At 47.8% G+C, this 18,384-nt stretch overlaps 1 protein-coding gene across 6 annotated transcripts in view; it reads right to left on the bottom strand.

Annotated features, from left to right (window-relative positions):
* Positions 1 to 3,223: 3,223 nt before the first annotated feature.
* LOC105480758 (CECR2 histone acetyl-lysine reader) overlaps positions 3,224 to 18,384 on the bottom strand; it is a 202,062-nt gene continuing 186,901 nt past the window's right edge. For 5 of the 6 annotated variants that reach the window (XM_011739930.3, XM_011739933.3, XM_011739931.3 and 2 more), the window contains 3 exons: positions 12,898 to 14,317; positions 9,925 to 10,036; positions 3,224 to 8,939 (listed from right to left, as the gene is read on the bottom strand). In XM_011739930.3, the coding sequence (XP_011738232.2) occupies positions 8,934 to 8,939; positions 9,925 to 10,036; positions 12,898 to 14,317 (1,538 nt within the window). In that variant the 3' untranslated portion in view covers positions 3,224 to 8,933. The remainder of the gene's footprint in view (positions 8,940 to 9,924; positions 10,037 to 12,897; positions 14,318 to 18,384) is intronic. The other variant, XM_011739935.3, reaches the window with a different exon arrangement.

Genomic DNA, 18,384 nt, shown 5'->3' with positions numbered 1-18,384 from the left:
GTTGATCAGAACTTTTGAGACTAATCTACAGTAACAGTGTATAGCTTCCTGTCCCCCTAAATCTTGCTGGAATAGCTTTTATGCTTATTGTAAGTAAGCTCACTGCGTAGCATTATCTGTGTAAGCTATGTTACCCAGGGCGCTTAACAAGTGTTAAATAGTAACAATTCCAAAAATACAGTCACATTTACACTGCCTACTACACTGTTTTGAAACAGGTAACCAGTGGAAGATGCTAACTTTTGGTGTATATATATATACACACATATGTATATATATATATTTTTTTTGAGACGGAGTCACTATTTTGCTCAGGCTGCTCTTGAAACCCTGGGCTCAATCAGTCCTCCTGCCTCGGCCTCCCAAAGTGCTGAGATTATAGACATGAGCCACTGCCGCCAGAATGTTTGTTTTTTCTTCTGTCGTTGTTGAGACGGAGTCTCGCTCTGTCGCCCAGGCTGGAGTGCAGTGGCGCCATCTCGGCTCATTGCAAGCTCCACCTCCCAGGTTCACACCATTCTGCTGCCTCAGCCTCCTGAGTAGCTCGGACTACAGGCGCCCGCTACCACGCCCGGCTAATTTTTTAAATTTGTAGTAGAGACGAGGTTTCACCGTGTTAGCCAAGCCAGTATGGTCTTGATCTCCCGACTTCGTGATCCAACAGCCTTGGCCTCCCAAAGTGCTGGGATTAGAGGCGTGAGCCACCATGCCCGACCTTGGTATATATGTTTGTTGCTGGTTTTGGTCCGAAGAAGATAAATCTGGAAGCACTCTAACTGGCTAAGCTCCTTATAAAAAATAAAGGCCAGGCACAGTGGCTCACGCCTGTAATTCCTAGCACTTCGGGAGGCTGAGGCAGGCGGACCATTTAGCTCAGTTCTAGACCAGCCTGGGCAACATGGTGAGATAAAAAATTAGCTGGGTGTGGTGGGGTGCCCCTGTAGTCCCAGCTGCTTGGGAGGCTGTGGTGGGAGGATTGCTTGAGCCCGGGAGGCTGAGGTTGCAGCGAGCTGAGACCATGCCACTGCACCCAGCCTGGGCAACAGAGTGAAACCCTGTCTCAAGAAAAATTAAAGCCTATCAACAGCTAAATCTGTTGAAAAAACATTCTGGCCTGTTTGGTGAGGAATTCATGTCACGGTAGGAGGGCATCTGGAAGTTAGGAACCCAAGTTTGCGTGCATTTTAAGGGTGTGCTACTGATATGCACAGGGAGTGGATTTGCTAATGCCATCTCAGCCACTGAGGCAGCTGGACTGGGCTCTAGGAAAGGTGACAGGACAGTGAAGGAAGCCAGGCCAGAGTGGTGCTCTTCCCACCCACTGAGAGAACCCATCGAGATGCACAGTTTGAGTAGCATCATATCTGATCTGGGGTTTACTAGTGGGTTTTTTTTTTTTGACAGTCTCACACTCTTGCTCAGGCTGGAGTGCAATGGTACGATCTCTGCTCACTGCAACCTCTGCACTCTAGGTTTAAGCAATTCTCCTGCTTCAGCTTCCTAAGTAGCTGAGATTACAAGCGTGGGCCACCATGCCCAGCTAATTCTTGTATTTTTAGTAGAGACGGTTTCACCATGCTGGCCAGCCTGGTCTCGAACTCCTGACATCAAGTGAGCCACCTTGCCCAGCCTGATTTTTCACTTTAAAGTTGATTTTTGTTTTGTTACTGAAATGCAACTACTAAACAAGAAAGTATGGTTGGCATAAAATGTTTTATCGGAGAAACACTTTTCATGGGAGAATAATTGAACAGTTTTAGAACAGTAGCAGGATAAAAGGCTCAAAAATTTGTTAGCCAGTAATAACAGAGTATCAGTGCGGACAATCAGACACCAAACAACTGGAGGTTACAAGGAGAGTGGACAGATCACTGCCTAGAAAGGGATAGCCCTAAGCATGGGTTTGGAAATGGGTACTACTTCTGGTTAAATTTTTATGGAATGAGGATTACTTACACAGTCAATTACAGATGATCCTCGACTTCCAATGGGGTCACCTCCAGATAAACCCATCATGAGTTGAAAATATTATCAGTTGAAAATGCACTGCATCCACCTAACCCACCGAACACCACAGCTTAGCCTGCCTTAAGCATGCTCAGTAAACTTACGCTAGCCCACACTTGAGCCGCCTTTTAAATTTTTTTTTGAGACGGAGTCTTGCTCTGTCGCTCAGGCTTGAGAGTGCAGCGGCACAATCTTGGCTCACTGCAACCTCCGCATCCCAGGTTCCAGCGATTGTCCTGCCTCAGCCTCCCGAGTAGCTGGGATTACAGGCACCCACCACCACGCCCAGCTAATTTTGTGTTTTTAGCAGAGGCAGGGTTTTGCCATGTTGGCCAGGCTGGCCTTGAGCTCCTGAGCTCAGGTGATCTGCCTGCCTCAGCCTCCCAGGTGCTGGGATTACAGGTGTGAGCCACCACGACGCCTGGCCAAACCTCTTTTATAATAAAGTGTTGAATATGTCATGGAGTTTACTGAATACCGTACAGGAAGTGAAAGAGAATGGTTGTACGAGTACTCAAAGTACAGTTTCTTCCGAATGTGTCTCTTTCGAAAACTGCCAAGTTGAATGATCGTTAAACCGGGACGGTCTGCATTTAAGGACAAAACAGGAGTTTTGATGTCTGAAGACTATAGCTAATTTCTAGGAATGTAGCTACTTTTGATCTGTTCTCCCAGTAACTGGAAATAAAACATAAATGACCTTGGCAGGTAGAAAATTGCGTGCTTGCTTAGGCTGGAGCTCCCACTTCTGGCCATGTGTGTGCACAGCGGGCTCCAGGCTGGAGCTGCCGCACTGCCCCACTGTATACTCCTTTCCCACCCCGGGCACCCCAAAGCCTGGAAAGAGAGAAGTCGTGCACCTCCGGTGCAGTACCTTCTGAAAGCAGACGCCTTTACCAGTGAGATGCTGAGGGCCAGGCCAGGTTTGCGAGGATCAGCTGTGAGGAATGTTTTATCCCTGACGTGGTTTAGAACTGCCCATCCGTATATGACTGTTTTTGAAGTTCTCTGGAACCACATTCCTCTCTCACGTGCACGGGACCCGTGCCCCGCCTCCATGGATTCTTGATGCATGAGAATGGACATGAGGGATGGCATTTTAGCCGGTGGCCTTGTGGCCTAGTTCATGCCTTTGTCCTGATGAAGTCTGGGTTTGCCCTGATGTGGAAATGACACACGGACAGACAGACGCACCATACACACAGAGGAGCCTTGCTATTTTAAGAATGTACTTTATACAAAATAACCAGTTCATATGGAAATAAATCTACAGACCTCCAAGGATCAAAAAGCTTTTTAAAAAGTTCTTTTAAAAAAATTATCCAACACACAATATTGAACTAACTATTGAGGTAAGTGTCGCTCTCAGTGAAACAGGGAATCAGCAGACCACGACAAAATATACACAATATAAAAATAAATAGCATTCCCCTTTCCAGTACTGGCCAGAAGGTTCACAGGCTTCTGCTTTTGCAGCAGAGCAGAGGCTCCGGACACTGTGTGCCAAGGTTGGTGGAGACTGACCTGGGCCCCGGGAGCTGTGCACAAGGCAGGAGAGTGAGGTACCTGAGCCCTGGCTAGGGAAGGGAAGGGAAGGGAAGGGAAGGGAAGGGAAGGGAAGGGAAGGGAAGGGAAGGGAAGGGAAGGGAAGGGAAGGGGCCGCATGGTTTCCTGAACGGGGGTCAACATTTCAATAAGTTATGCAACATCCATGCCCCTGTTCCCACCCCAGCCACCCCCTTCAAAAACACATGCAGGACAATCAGCCGCTCGTCAGCCGTACTGACATCAGAGTTCAGTCAGTCCTCTCGTGCAGGACAAGAGGGAGAAACTAGGTAAGAAAAGGTCAAGCCAAGACAGAACAGTCCCTCCAAACGTCTGTCTAGCACAGAGTGGGATCAACATCCAGCCTGGAGGCAAAGCTTGTGTCCCAGCTTAATGTGAAAAATGAAGGCCGGGCGCGGTGGCTCACGCCTGTAATCCCAGCACTTTGGGAGGCCGAGGCGGGTGGATTACCTGAGGTCAGGAGTTCGAGACCATCCTGGCCAACATGGTGAAACCCCATTACTAAAAATACAAAAATTCGCTGGGCGTGGTGGCGCACACCTGTAGTCCCAGCTACTCGGGAGGCTGAGGCAGGAGAATCCCTTGAACCTGGGAGGCGGCGGTTGCAGTGAGCTGAGATCGCGCCATTGCACTCCTGCCTGGGGAACGAGAGCAAGACTTCGTCTCAAAAAAAGAAAAAAAGAAAAATGGGACGCAGTAACATTCACCCAAACACTGCTGTCCCAAGGGGAAAGTGCGCAAGGCTCGGTGTCCTATGGCTGCACGGCACAGAGTCCAACCCACCAAAAAAGAAATGGGGAGTCCAGCTTTTTCTCACGCTGCAAATGGCAATCACATTCTTTGTGCCTATGCAGTGATGTGAGCCCACGAATAAAAGCCTCTGCATTCTCAACCGAAATAAGAAGTATCCTGACTGAAGCTATTGTCCGGAGAGTTACCTGTGGAGACACCACACCCCAGGAACCCCAGAATTGGGCGGCACACGGCTCACTAATACATGGGACTGATTTCTGCAATGCGGGTCCATGAAGAATCTGCAGGGGGTGAACTGACTGACAGACAAACAAACAAGGGCAACAACGCCAGAAAACCGTCAGCCTTTCTTTTCTATGAAAACCGAGGTTCTCTTCAAGCATGTTGGGGTTCTGACACTATTGAACTGTCCTTACCTTGCGACTGTAGGATTAAGCCTTCCTGTGAAATTTCAAATCAGGTCTTAAGAGCAGTGTAATATTTACAGATTTGAACTTCCATTAAAAAAAAAAAAAGTGAACCAAGAGGTATGGATTGCAAGCTTGTTTCTGACAGCTGTGGTGACTGCAACACTGGGATTCTGTGGGCCTGGGATGGCACTGAGCATACCCTTTGCCAGCAGTAGGAATCAGCAAAAATAATTATAGTACACAAAATAATACAGCAGAGAAATGGCATGGGATAACGACACCAAATGCTTAGTCACAAGAAGCACTTCCAAGGGACAAGCCAGAGTAAATCGACATTTAAAGCTGAGGTTTGACTGAACTGAGGGGCACAAACTGCAGGTCTTCAGGTTTGCATTAAGCCTAACGAAGAGGAGCATGACGAGGCCCTGCCTTCCGAGAGCATCTGGCCTGGGCTCAGTAAGAAGATACAAACTGTTGGTAAGCAGCTCATGTGTACGACCAGGTAAACTAAACCAACCTGATGAAGGCTGGTGATGAAGCAGAGGCGGAGGTGGGATGGAAAGTTACGTCAACAAGAATCCTGCAGGGTTTGTTCTTTTTTTTTTTTTTTTTTTTGGAGACGGAGTCTCGCTCTGCCGCCCAGGCTGGAGTGCAGTGGCCGGATCTCAGCTCACTGCAAGCTCCGCCTCCCGGGTTCACGCCATTCTCCTGCCTCAGCCTCCCGAGTAGTTGGGACTACAGGCGCCCGCCACCGCGCCCGGCTAGTTTTTTGTATTATTTTTTTTAGTAGAGACGGGGTTTCACCGTGTTAGCCAGGATGGTCTCGATCTCCTGACCTCGTGATCCGCCCGTCTCGGCCTCCCAAAGTGCTGGGATTACAGGCTTGAGCCACCGCGCCCGGCCCAGGGTTTGTTCTTATTTATCCTCCACGTGCATTCACTGTAACGAATTTTAGCCAACAGCTCCTGCTACCTTTTAAGTGAGGGGAAAAAGTAGCTGAATTAAAAACTACTTTTTAATTCTGAGGGGAAAACAAATTTAGAATCCTCCCAAGAAGCTCATCTTTTCTTTCTCTTGGGCCTTAGGGACACAAGTTTCTAACTTACTAACAACTCAAATAAAGGTGAGCCATGGGTGTTAAATCAAAGAGGTGCGAAGCTATTTCCCATTCTCCATGATCTCAGCTATCCCCGTCCTCTTGGGGACCACTGAGAGCTGGCATACTGACAAGGTGACAGTGACCCACGGGGTGAAATGTCCTTCTAGCTTGAGAGCAAACCTTTTCAGGACACTTTACACACTACTTTCTAATTATAACGGATCACATAACCATCATTTTCCTAATGGAGAAGATGGCAAATGTATTTGCATCTGCTTTAAGACACTGCATCTGCTTAAGACACTTGGAGAGAGAAGTGCTAGAGGAGGAAGAAAAGGTGAGAAAAAGATCCTGCTTGGGGATGGGTGGACTGGGGGTTCACAGCAGCTCACGGTCATGTGGATTCCTGCAACCTTGCAGCTCCAGACAGCTTATAGCAGATCTGCACTTCAAAGACCTGTGAAAGCGCAGAACACTCCCCGGACAAAGGACGAAGCACTAGTACCTGTAACGCATGGACACCTGCCCACACAGGATGCGGGAAGGCTGACAATTCTGCGGCTGCTGTTGCTCCTGTTCACGGTGTTATAATTTAATACAGTAGTTCTATTTCCTATTGCTCTTCTTTAATATTTTCTGTCTAAAACCAAGAAGGGAGATGAAGGATAAAGGGATTTACTGACTTTTCCTGTGTAGTTCACAGCACGGCTCTAGCAACAGCTGATGGGGGCGGTCACTGGGAGAGGGAGGAGACAGGAGTACCTGGAACAGTGCGCACACAGCTGCTCGAGGACCACGAGGGCAGAAGGAAAGAGGGCACTAGCCCAGATGCTGCTCACAGCCACTCCCACCCAGGCCCCTGGGGTAGTCATGGGGAGAGGCCCACGGTGACAGTGCTCCTGTTAGGGAGAAGTGAGAGGCCTCTGATTCAAACCAGCCTTACCAGGAAAAGAGAAAAGCTGTCAGTGGCCAGATTCTCTGGGCCTGGACCAGGGCTAACCAGCTCCAAACTAGCAGTTTTTTTCCCCTCCTCCCTGCTTCTGCACACACACAGAAACTGAAGTAGCAATGCTCCATGTTAGCGGATACTAGCTACAGGGCAGACCCATCCGAAAACCTTCTGTCCTCTTCACTCTTCTAAACCACGTTATGCCAGTGATAGGTTTCTAACAAGAATTAGGATCCAGTGAGAACACAGGCTCAAAACTCAATCCACTTGCAAATACATCAAATTTAAAAGTAAAACCTCTGAGAGCAAATCTGTACTCTTGTGCATCATAGCTCAGAGGCATCTGTGTTCCCTACTCAACTCTCAAATCTGCCTGAGCCCTAGGCAACACCACCAGGCCAAGCGTTTGCGTACGGATGTGAACTTCCGTCATCCTGGAACTGATGTCTTGAATTTCAGTTCTCTGTATCACAGATGCTTCTGATCAGCTTCCTTTTTCACGGACAGCGTTATGTTTAGCAAACTGTAAACGTGACAGTTCCGTGTTTCACTAGGAATCCTGGAATTGGAGGGAAAAACTCTACTGGCCCCTCCCACAGTTGAATTTATAAGAAACTAGGGCAGATTAATATTTCATAGAGGCTCTTCTACTGTCCCAAAAGCATGCTTAAAAATCTGCTACTCTTTACAAAGACCTGTAATTTCAGTATTTTCCTTAGTTTTTTCTTTTGTGGGATATTCAAAAGTTTAAAACGTGGGTCCTAACTTTGGTGACCTCTCAGCTAAAATCAAACACAGAATGCTAATGAGGGAGAATCCAGTGTAATTCAATTCTACAACTGTAATAAAGTAATTTAATACTGTAAAATGGTTTCCTATCACAGACACAACAAATAATTCCAAGAACTTGTTCTTGATAGCTATTTTAAATCACCATGACTGATTTTACCATGATTCACTTAAAACGAATAAAAACTATATATACTGAAATATTCCTACATTCAAACTGTAAATCTATAGAATACATTTTTCCTATTCAAACCTGTGCAATTCTTTATTGATACTAAAATATACAAACCTGAGTAGTCACTTCCACAAAATGTGATTCGTGCCAGAAAGCTGTGTGTGGTGCCTTCTAGATCACAGTCCTGACAGGGAGGTCTGTGATGAGGACGATTCATCTTCTAATATGTGAAACACTCTAGATCCCAATTCCTGATACTGGTTTACAACTATTCGGTAGGGCTGCTGGTAAAATCAGGAAGGGATACCCCTTTCTCAAATCCAGGATTTGGGCCACCAGCGTGAGAGAGCAGCCTGTCTTCCTGGCTGAAGCTTCTAGTAGTCTCCTGAGAGCACTCTGCCTCCAACAGAGACACCAGCACCAGCAGGTGGTTAGGGGACAGATGTTCTCTCTCAGGCCGACTGGAAGGAAAGCAGGCCTTTCGCTATTCTGAAGGCTGGCTGGCCACTAAGGAAACACAGTGACATATTACAAGATCAAACCTTTCCTGCCCTCATCTCCAGCTCCCAGAAGTATTCAGTGTGACATGATTGTAAACAGATAAAAATCACTCCAGTGCTGTGTGCCCACCAGTTAGGACCCCCATTTCTTCTGCATCCCCACCCACCCTTCCCACTTTATGTACAATACATTCACCACCAACAAAAATTATTTTAAAAGGCAACATGAAAATTCTGTAAACTGGACCCAGCTCCAAAACCATTAATACTAAGAGTAGTCCCTTCCCCAAATATATACCTGAGTTTAGCTGCTCATCAAAGTTTAAAAGCACCACTCCATTCTTGAGTAAACCCCCTCCCCCAAGTTTAAAGTGATTTTCCCTGAAGAGTGTCTCAGGATTTGGAAAAGTCATCATTAACTCCACGTTCATTTGTTTTGCCTGACTGTCTACATCAGCTGTGCAAGAGACCCCCGGACGAGGACCTTTGCAATCTGTGTGTCAGTCATCTAAGCAGTGTCCTTTTAGGGCCTGTGACTGGCTCCAGCTCAAGGATGGCACAAGTGGGTCGCCGTGAAGGGGCGGAGCAGGTGATGGGGATAGAGCTGACAGGGCACTCCCCAGCTCTCCACATTCCAGTCTTCGTGTGCAGCTTTCCATTGCTTGGGGCTCATTTCCTCCTTGGACTAGCTCTGAAAGAAACAAAGACATTTTAAACAAAAATAAAAAATTGGGTTGTTAAAAAAAAAAAAAAAAAAAAAAAAAAGTAAGCCCAAAGAGTGTCCAAGCTCCTCATCTGTGAAAATGGCTTCATTCTATTTCATCAGCTACAGTTTACTTCCAGAGGGTAGGTTCTAGAGTCCTGGACTTCTCAATTCAGATCCCAGTCCCAATGCGTAACAGCTGTAGGACTTGCACACTGACAGATGATCATGATGCAGCCAGTGACAACTACTTTGTGGGGGTCAAGAGAACGACTGCATGGGAGAGAAGCAGCACTCAGAGGCAGTACTCTAAAACCCACCAACCGGCCGGGCGCGGTGGCTCACGCCTGTAATCCCAGCACTTTGGGAGGCCGAGGCGGGCGGATCACAAGGTCAGGAGATCGAGACCACGGTGAAACCCCGTCTCTACTAAAAATACAAAAAATGAGCCGGGCGCAGTGGCGGGCGCCTGTAGTCCCAGCTACTCGGGAGGCTGGGGCAGGAGAATGGCGTGAACCCAGGAGGCGGAGCTTGCAGTGAGCCAGGATTGCGCCACTGCACTCCAGCTTGGGCGACAGAGCGAGACTCCGTCTCAAAAAAAACAAACAAACAAACAAAAAAAAAACAAAAAAACCCACCAACCAGTCTCTCTCTGATGTGAAAGAAAGGGGAAGCATAAAACAGACAAGCGATCATAGCAGAAAAAATGTTGGCGGATGGTTTGGAAAAACGAGGTTTAAATACTCACCAAATTGGTACACATACATTCCATATCACAATAGGAAAAAGAGACATGTGAGAAGTGACTTCCAAGGCCTCTTGCTCTTTTTCCAAGTGCCAAGGAAGCACGATCCAGGCAAAGTTCCTGGATCCACAGGATACTTTAAAGCATTGTTTCCGAACAGCAGGGATGTCATACACTTACTTCCCACCACCCGGAGGAAGAACAGCTCTAACTTTTAGTGACTCTTACCTGATCCAGGGGAAGTGTTGGAGGCTTATGAGGCGGCAGCTCCTCCTGTGACGTTGCTGCTGTGGGGGTCTTTGGGAACGAGGCCTGCGACTGGACCGGGTGCATCTGCATTCTACAGCCACGAGAAAGAAGCGATTAATGAAGACACGTTAATGACAAAAGAAACAAGACACTGCAGTCACGAGGGTACTGCCTTTGTCACCCCGGTGATCAGGCCTGGAATCATCCATACTGGGAGAACTCCACATTCTGTGCCTCCTGGTGCAGTAAGTGGCACGCACACGCACTGCCTATGTATACTCCTGACAAAAGTGTTCAATCTACTTTTTTTTCTCTTAGAGACAGGGTCTTGCTCTGTCACCCCACTAGAGTGTAGTGTCAGGATCATGGTTTACCGCAGCCTCAGTCTTCTGGGCTCAAGGGATGCTCCTGCCTCACCCTCCTCAGTAGTTGGAACTACAGGTGTGTGCTACCATGCCCGGCTAAGTTCTTTATTTTCAGTAGAGACAGGATCTTGCTCTGTTGCCCAGGCTGGTCTCAAACTCTTGAGCTTAAGTAATCTTCCTGCCTCAGCCCCCCAAAGTGCTGGGATGATAAGTATGAACCACTACACCTGGCACAAGAGTTTCATCTAAACACGAGGAGACTATGTGATGAATCTAGAATCTGGAACACTCACCATGATAACTGGTCTGGACTCTTTAGAAAACAAAACAAAGGTAGGACAACCGCTATAAATTAAGAGACTAAACAGACACAGCAGCCAAATGCATATCCATGAGCCTTGATTGGATCCTTTATCAGAAAAAAACAATCAAAATAAAACACAAAGAAATGGCTCTAAAAGACACTCTGGGGACAACTGAGGACAGAAAAATAAAAACTCTATTAGAACTTGTCGTTTGCCTCGAGCGTGGTATCATTTTGAAATGGTGCTCCAAGGAATGTCCATTCTCAGGAGACGCATGCTCAAGTATTGAGGGTTAAGGGCCATGATGTCTACAATTTACTTTCCAACAGCTTAGGAAAAAAAGTAAAGAAAAGAAAACAGGTATTTAGAGACATATAAAGCAAACATGACAAAATGTTAAATAGTAGAGAGGGTCTAGCAGTAAGACGACAGGATGGCACTGAGGAGAGGCACACTGGTTTTTATGCTGAATGGTACTGGTTTCAAGATTACGCTTCATAACTTTCATTTGTGTATAACGATTTGAAAACTTCCTGGATGGCAGATCACCTAACTGGATCTCGAGAACATCACTACACAAGCATGTGTGAAAGAAGTCTCATGGGCCGGGCGCGGTGGCTCACGCCTGTAATCCCAGCACTTTGGGAGGCCGAGGCGGGCGGATCACAAGGTCAGGAGATCGAGACCACGGTGAAACCCCGTTTCTACTAAAAATACAAAAAATTAGCCGGGCGCGGTGGCGGGCGCCTGTAGTCCCAGCTACTCAGGAGGCTGAGGCAGGAGAATGGCGTGAACCCGGGAGGCGGAGCTTGCAGTGAGCCGAGATTGCGCCACTGCATTCCAGCCTGGGCGACAGAGCGAGACTCTGTCTCAAAAAAAAAAAAAAAAAAAAAAAGAAGTCTCATGGGGACTTGCTTGCATTCTGGATAAACCTGGTTTTCTCATTCAATGATAGGGTAAGAAATGAGAGGTATGTTGGCCAGGCACGGTGGCTCAAGCCTGTAATCCCAGCACTTTGGGAAGCCGAGATGGGCGGATCACGAGGTCAGGAGATCGAGACCATCCTGGCTAAGCTGGTGAAACCCCGTCTCTACTAAAAAATACAAAAAACTAGCCGGGCGAGGCGGCGGGTGCCTGTAGTCCCAGCTACTCGGGAGGCTGAGGCAGGAGAATGGCGTGAACCCGGGAGGCGGAGCTTGCAGTGAGCTGAGATCCGGCCATGGCCTGAACCCGGGAGGCGGAGCTTGCAGTGAGCTGAGATCCGGCCACTGCACTCCAGACTGGGCGACAGAGTGAGACTCCGTCTCAAAAAAAAAAAAAAAAAAAAAAAAAAAAAAAAGAGAAATGAGAGGTATGTAGTAAAACTTCAGTACTACATATGATCTCCTCTTCTACTCCCGGGTAGGCCTTTTTTTTTTTTTTTTTTTTTTTTTTACCTTGGTCAGTGTCTGCACATGGCAGCAATGTTGACACAGCCTTGCTTTCAGCTCTCAAACTGTGGTGATTAAGTTTACAGTATCATACAAAACTCAGCCAGGTGTGGTGGCGGGCACCTGTGATCCCAGCTACTTGGGAGGATGAGACAGGAGAATTGCTTGAACCTGGGAGGCAGAGATTGCAGTGAGCAGAGATTGTACCACTGCACTCCAGCCTGGGCCACAGAGCGAGACTTAATCTCAAATAAATAAATAAATAAATAAATAAAAATAAAAAAGTTTACAATATCAAAATCTAATTCAGTCATTTAAAGGCCTATTCATTTTCACGAGGGGAAAAAATTTCAAAGATAAAGTTGGGCTGTAAGTCTGATACCTTCCTACAGAGTGCGCAATATCAGTTAAGTCACATGCTTTTTTGGTTCCTAGACCATTAACTGTTATCTTCATCTCTAAGGCCATTTTTCTGTTTAAAATGAACATCCAGGCCAGGCGTGGTGGCTCCTGCCTGTAATCTCAGCACTTTGAGAGACTGAGGCAGGAGGATGACCTGCGCTCAGGAGACTAAGACCAGCCTGGGCAACACGGTGAAACCCTACCTCTACAAAACAAAACAAACAAAAAAAACCCAAACAAGTTAGCTGGGTATGGTGGCACGTGTGTAGTCCCAGTTACTTAAAGGGCTGATGCAGGAGGATCCTTGAGACTGGGAGGTCGATGCTGCCGTGAGCCATGATCACACCACTGCACTCCAGCCTGGGTGACAAAGGGAGACTCTGTCTCAAAAATAAATAAAATAAACATCTGTTCTTTCCTTAGGGGGAAAAAGCCCAAATGCAATCTTACCCTGATGGTCTGTACATTTCCTGGAAAGGTCCCCTTATTCCACTTCTAGTGCCAATTTGTTCCATCATCACAGCTTGAAAGTGACCCAGGCCCTCTTCCTGGCAGCGATAGATGGGACCCTCCTGAGACAGGCCGTTGGGCTGGGTGGCCCCTGGGTGGTGAGGCGGGTGGGCAGCCACAGGGGAGGAGTAAGCCCTGGGCTGAAAGTGACTGGCCGGCCGCTGAGGTGTATAGGGAGGCCCTGGCTGCAGCATCACACCATGGGGTGGAAACGCTGAGGAAGCAAATCCCATTCCTGAACTCAGAGGCGGAGGTGGAGTTCCATAGAGATACTCGCTGGCTGACAACGAGCTCTGCCGCTTGGTGGCGGCGTTATGGTTGTCCAGGTCTAAAAACTCTTTGGGACTCTCTGGCCTCTCCAGAGATTCATCCAGCTTCTCTTCCTCCGGACCAGGATTCTGCCCGTCATTGGGGACTTTAGCAGCCACTGCATCCATACGGGTTGGAGAAGTTAAGGCAGCATGCAGCGTCTCACAGCCTTGCAGACTGGCCATGGCATTCTTATCTGAGAAGAGGGACCTCGGTGGGGGAGGCTGACTGGCTGGGGGCCCGCCGGGGCTTCCCTGGGGATGCAGAGGTCTCTGCCAGTCCGAAAAGCTCTGTGGACACGCATAGTAAGGAGTTCGCTGATAGTGGTGGTAGGAAGGCTGCGGTGGTGGGTGGTAGGAATACCTCATTCCTTGTGGGGGGCGATACCGGGGAAAGCCTCCAGAATGAGCGTGGTTAGACTGAAAGCCTCTTGGGGGGAAATGCTGGGGATGGGATGCTGGGGACTTCCCTCCCATCACAGCGCCCACACCCTGCAGGCCCGGACTGATGTGGTAATGGGCAGCTGAATTCGGGTACTCCAGGCCAGGCACGTACAGCGGGGAAAACTGGCTCACAGTGCCTCCCATCAGACCGGGGTCTGTGCTGGGCGGTGTCGTCGCGTTCTGTCCTGTGCATGGCATGGTTTCCTGAAACGTTCTGCCTCTGGGGCAGAGTAGCTTTTCAGAACCACTGCTACCAAGGCCCTTCCCCTCTGATCCACAAGGAGACGCTTCCCCAGTGACTCCGTTCTCGGGAAGAGTGCCCCTGTCTGCCACCGTGGAGAGGTCTCTCATGCACCCTTGGGCGGCTGGGCCAGGGTAGCTGCTATCCGAGGGCCAGGGATTCTTGCCCTTGGTGGCTTTACAGCTGTCCGCAGATTCGGAGGAGTTGCTTTTGAGCTCCGGGCCCACTGTTTCCCGTTCTTGTGGTGAGCTCTGCCTGGTGCAGTCAGTCTGCAGGGGAGGCGTGGGGTGAGGTAGTTGTTTGAGGTATACGCCCTCTGAAGTACCAACACTTGCTGGCTTCTCTTCAAGGCCAGGCAACGGCTCTGCTGCAAAAAAAAAAAAAAAAAAAAGGAGAAAAAATAATTCAGTAGCTGACATGGCAATATTCATGTAAAGAACACGCCTGAGTCAGATTGAGGTGGATGTGTGGTGACTCAAGTCCCAGCTGGAAACTGTTTGAGCCCCTGAAAGAGCTCAGGACATTGGGGTCCCCGTACACTTCCTTTCACCCCTTTCATGGACACAGAGGTAAAATCTAGCACCGCTACAGCCACGCTCACGGTGGGCTGGAGAATGCACACGTCCTTCATCTTGGGTTGCCTGATTCGTAAGAGCCTGAGAGATGGCCTGTGGCTCACAGACTCCAGGAAGGTGCATGTGAAACACACCAGGAGGGGAGGCTTGTTATCAGAATTGCTGGCCATGCTGGGAAGCTCTAAAATGTGATGCAACGAGAAAGAACAGGGCACCACGGGCACTCAGAAAGGCCAAAGCCCTGATTTCTCTCCATGAGAACAAAAGCTCCACAGGAGGGACTTCTCCGTCTCCCTGTCATCTCGGTCCATGCACACACAGACTCGATCACTTTGTTGAATGGATACACTCACGTTGTCTGCATGTCTTGAAGACAAGATGCCTACAACATAAAACTCAAAAGGCATCTTTAACACATTATGGAAACTTACTAAGCCTAATCAAATTAATTTATTAGACTCCTATGCTTGTTTACTTCCTCAGAATTCTTTACCTTACTATTCAACCTACAAATACGGTCTTAACTAATACTACAATATAGAATAGTGGATAAATGTTATGTATCTATACAAAATAATCTTTTTTTTTTTTTTTTTTTTTTTTTTGAGGCAGAGTCTCACTCTGATGCCCAGGCTGGAGTGCAGTGGCACAATCTTGGCTCACAGCAACCTCCACCTCCCGAGTTCAAGTGATTCTCATGACCCAGCCTCCCACGTAGCTGAAATTACAGGCATGTGCCACCACGCTGGCCTAATTTTTGTATTTTTAGTAGAGACAGGGTTTCACCATGTTGGCCAGGCTGGACTCAAACTCCCGACCTCAGGTGATCTACCCCCTCAGCCTCCCGAAGTGCTGGAATTACAGGCGTGAGCTACTGCACGAGGCCAAAATAATCTTTTTATAATCTTTCTAGGAGGACAGTTGTCCAGGTGTGATCAAATTACAATCCTGGTAACAGATCTGAAGGACAAGGTTAGAGATTCTTAACAACTTTTAAAGAGCTATTAAGATAGCTCAGGCTACCTGAAGCAGGCCTTAAACGTCAATGGTACATAAATTATACAATGCAAGTCAAAAACTGTACTTTTCATTATTCAGTCAACATTAAACTTACAACTAGACTTATCAAAGACTTAACTAAACAGGATTCTTGTAAAGCTTTCAATTCCAGAACTTACTTGAAATCAGTATTAGAAAATTCTCCTAGAGGTGGTGTTAACAAAGTAGGACTTTTTTTTTTTTTTTTTTTTTTTGAGATGGAGTCTCGCTCTGTCGCCCAGGCTGGAGTGCAGTGGCCAGATCTCAGCTCACTGCAAGCTCCGCCTCCCGGGTTCACGCCATTCTCCTGCCTCAGCCTCCCGAGTAGCTGGGATTACAGGTGCCCGCCACCTCGCCCAGCTAATTTTTTTTTGTATTTTTAGTAGAGACGGGATTTCACCGTGTTAGCCAGGGTGGTCTCGATCTCCTGACCTCGTGATCTGCCTGTCTCGGCCTCCCAAAGTGCTGGGATTACAGGCTTGAGCCACCGCGCCCGGCCCGGACTTTTCATAAAAGAAATACTAAAAGGGTTTTCTTCCCTAACAATTTTTTTTTCTTCTTTTTTAAAGAGTCAGAGTTTCAACTCCGTCGTCCAGGCTGGAGTATAGTGGTGTGATCATGTGTCACTGAAACCTCGAACTCCAGGGTTCAAGTAATCCTTCCACCTCAGACTCCCAAAGAGTTGGGATTACAGGTATGAGAAACACTTTTATGTGGAATCTATTAACCTTTTTTTTTTTTTTGAGACAGAGTTTGCTCTGTCACCCAGGCTAGAGTGCAGTGGTGTGATCTCGGCTCACTGAAACCTCAGCCTCCCGGGTTCAAGCGATTCTCCTGCCTCAGCCTCCCAAGTAGCTGAGATTACAGGCACGCACCACTGTGCCCGGCTAATTTTTATATTTTTAGTAGAGACGGGGTTTCACCATGTTGGCCCGGCTGGTCTTGAACTCCTGACCCTGTGATCCACCCGCCTCGGCCTCCCAAAGTGCTGGGATTACAGGTGTGAGTCACCGTGCCACGCCTGGCCAGGAATCTGTTATCTTAAAGTCCAAGTGTCTCCATTCCCCTGCCAGGTACTGAAGAAAATTACATGCATGCTAGATATTTATCCTAGAAATAAGCATTAATTGCAAAGTATTTTTTCCCCATTTTCTCCCCCTAGTAAATGTTTACTCCTTTTAAACAGCATTTCTAAGAAAATGCTTCCAAATTTGCCAGATCTCACTATTGGCCATTCTTAATAAATCCAGGTATGTAGCGAAAGAACAGAAATTGACTTGATAATAACTTTCGAGACGGTATTTTTTTTTCTTTTTTGAGACATGCTTTTGCTCTGTTGTCCAGAATGGAGTACAGTGGTGCAATCACAGCTCACTGTAGCCTTGACCTCCCTGGGTTCAGGTGATCCTCCCACCTCAGCCTCCCAAGTAGCTGGGACTATAGGCATGAACCTTTTTTTCTTTCTTTTTTTTTTTTAAGACAGTCTCACTTTGTGGCCCAGGCTGGAGTGCAGTGGTGCAATCTTGGCTCACTGCAAACTCCGCCTCCCAGGTTCAAGTGATTCTCCTGTCTCAGCCTCCCGAGTAGCTGGAATTACAGGCACCTGGCCACCATGCCTGGCTAATTTTTGTATTTTCAGAAGAATGGGGTTTTGCTATGTTGGGCAAGCTGGTCTTGAACTCCTGACCTCAGGTGATCTGCCCGCCTTGGCCTCCCAAAATGCTGGAGTTACAGGCATGAGTCACTATGCCTGGCTAATTTTTTAATTTTTTAATTTTTTTTTTTTTTTGAGACGGAGTCTCGCTCTGTTGCCCAGGCTGCAGTACAGTGGCACGATCTCGGCTCACTGCAAGCTCCACCTCCCAGGTTCAAGTGATTCTCCTGCCTCAGCCTCCGGAGTAGCTGGGACTACAGGTGCCCACCACCACGCCCGGCTAATTTTTTGTATTTTTAGTAGAGATGGGGTTTCACCGTGTTAGCCAGGATGGTCTCGATCTCCTGACCTTGTGATCTGCCTGCCTCGGCCTCCCAAAGTGCTGGGATTATAGGCGTGAGCCACTGCGCCCGGCAATTTTTTTTTTTTTTTAGTAGAGATGGGGTTTCGCCGTCTTAGCCAGGATGGTCTCGATCTCCTGACCTTGTGATCCACCCGCCTCGGCCTCTCAAAGTGCTGGGATTACAGGCCTCAGCCACCACGCCCAGCCATTTTAAAATTTTTTAGTAGAGACAGTCTTACTCTCTTGCCCAGGCTGGTCTTGAACTCCTGGGCTCAAGTGATCCACTGGCCTCGGCCTCCCAAACTTTTTTAGGGGAACTATGATGATGTAGTGGGTAAAGCATGGGATGCTGGATCTAGTCTGTCTGAGCCCAAATCTCAGTTCTGCTACTTACTAGCCGGCTGAGAGCAAATAATCTAACATTTCTATGCCTTGGATTTTCCATCTGCAAAAAGGATAGTAACAGCAGCTATCTCGAAGGCTTGTTCTGAGAATAAATGAGTTAAAGTATAAAAGTCTCAGGAAGGCTCATGCTTGTAATTCTAGCACTTTGGGAGGCCAAGGCGGGTGGATCACCTGAGGTCAGACGTTCGAGACCAGCCTGGCCAACATGGTGAAACCTTCTCTGTACTAAAAATATAAAAATTAGCCGTGTGGCCGGGCGCAGTGGCTCAAGCCTGTAATCCCAGCACTTTGGGAGGCCGAGACGGCGGATCACAAGGTCAGGAGATCGAGACCACCCTGGCTAATATGGTGAAACCCCGTCTCTACTAAAAATACAAAAATTAGCCGGTCATGGTGGCAGGTGCCTGTAGTCCCAGCTA

Source organism: Macaca nemestrina, chromosome 15 (assembly GCF_043159975.1).
Source record: "Macaca nemestrina isolate mMacNem1 chromosome 15, mMacNem.hap1, whole genome shotgun sequence".
NCBI classification, from domain to species: Eukaryota; Metazoa; Chordata; class Mammalia; order Primates; family Cercopithecidae; genus Macaca; species Macaca nemestrina.
The sequence above is the reverse complement of the archived record's forward strand: the minus strand, read 5'-3'. Positions and strand labels throughout refer to the sequence as shown.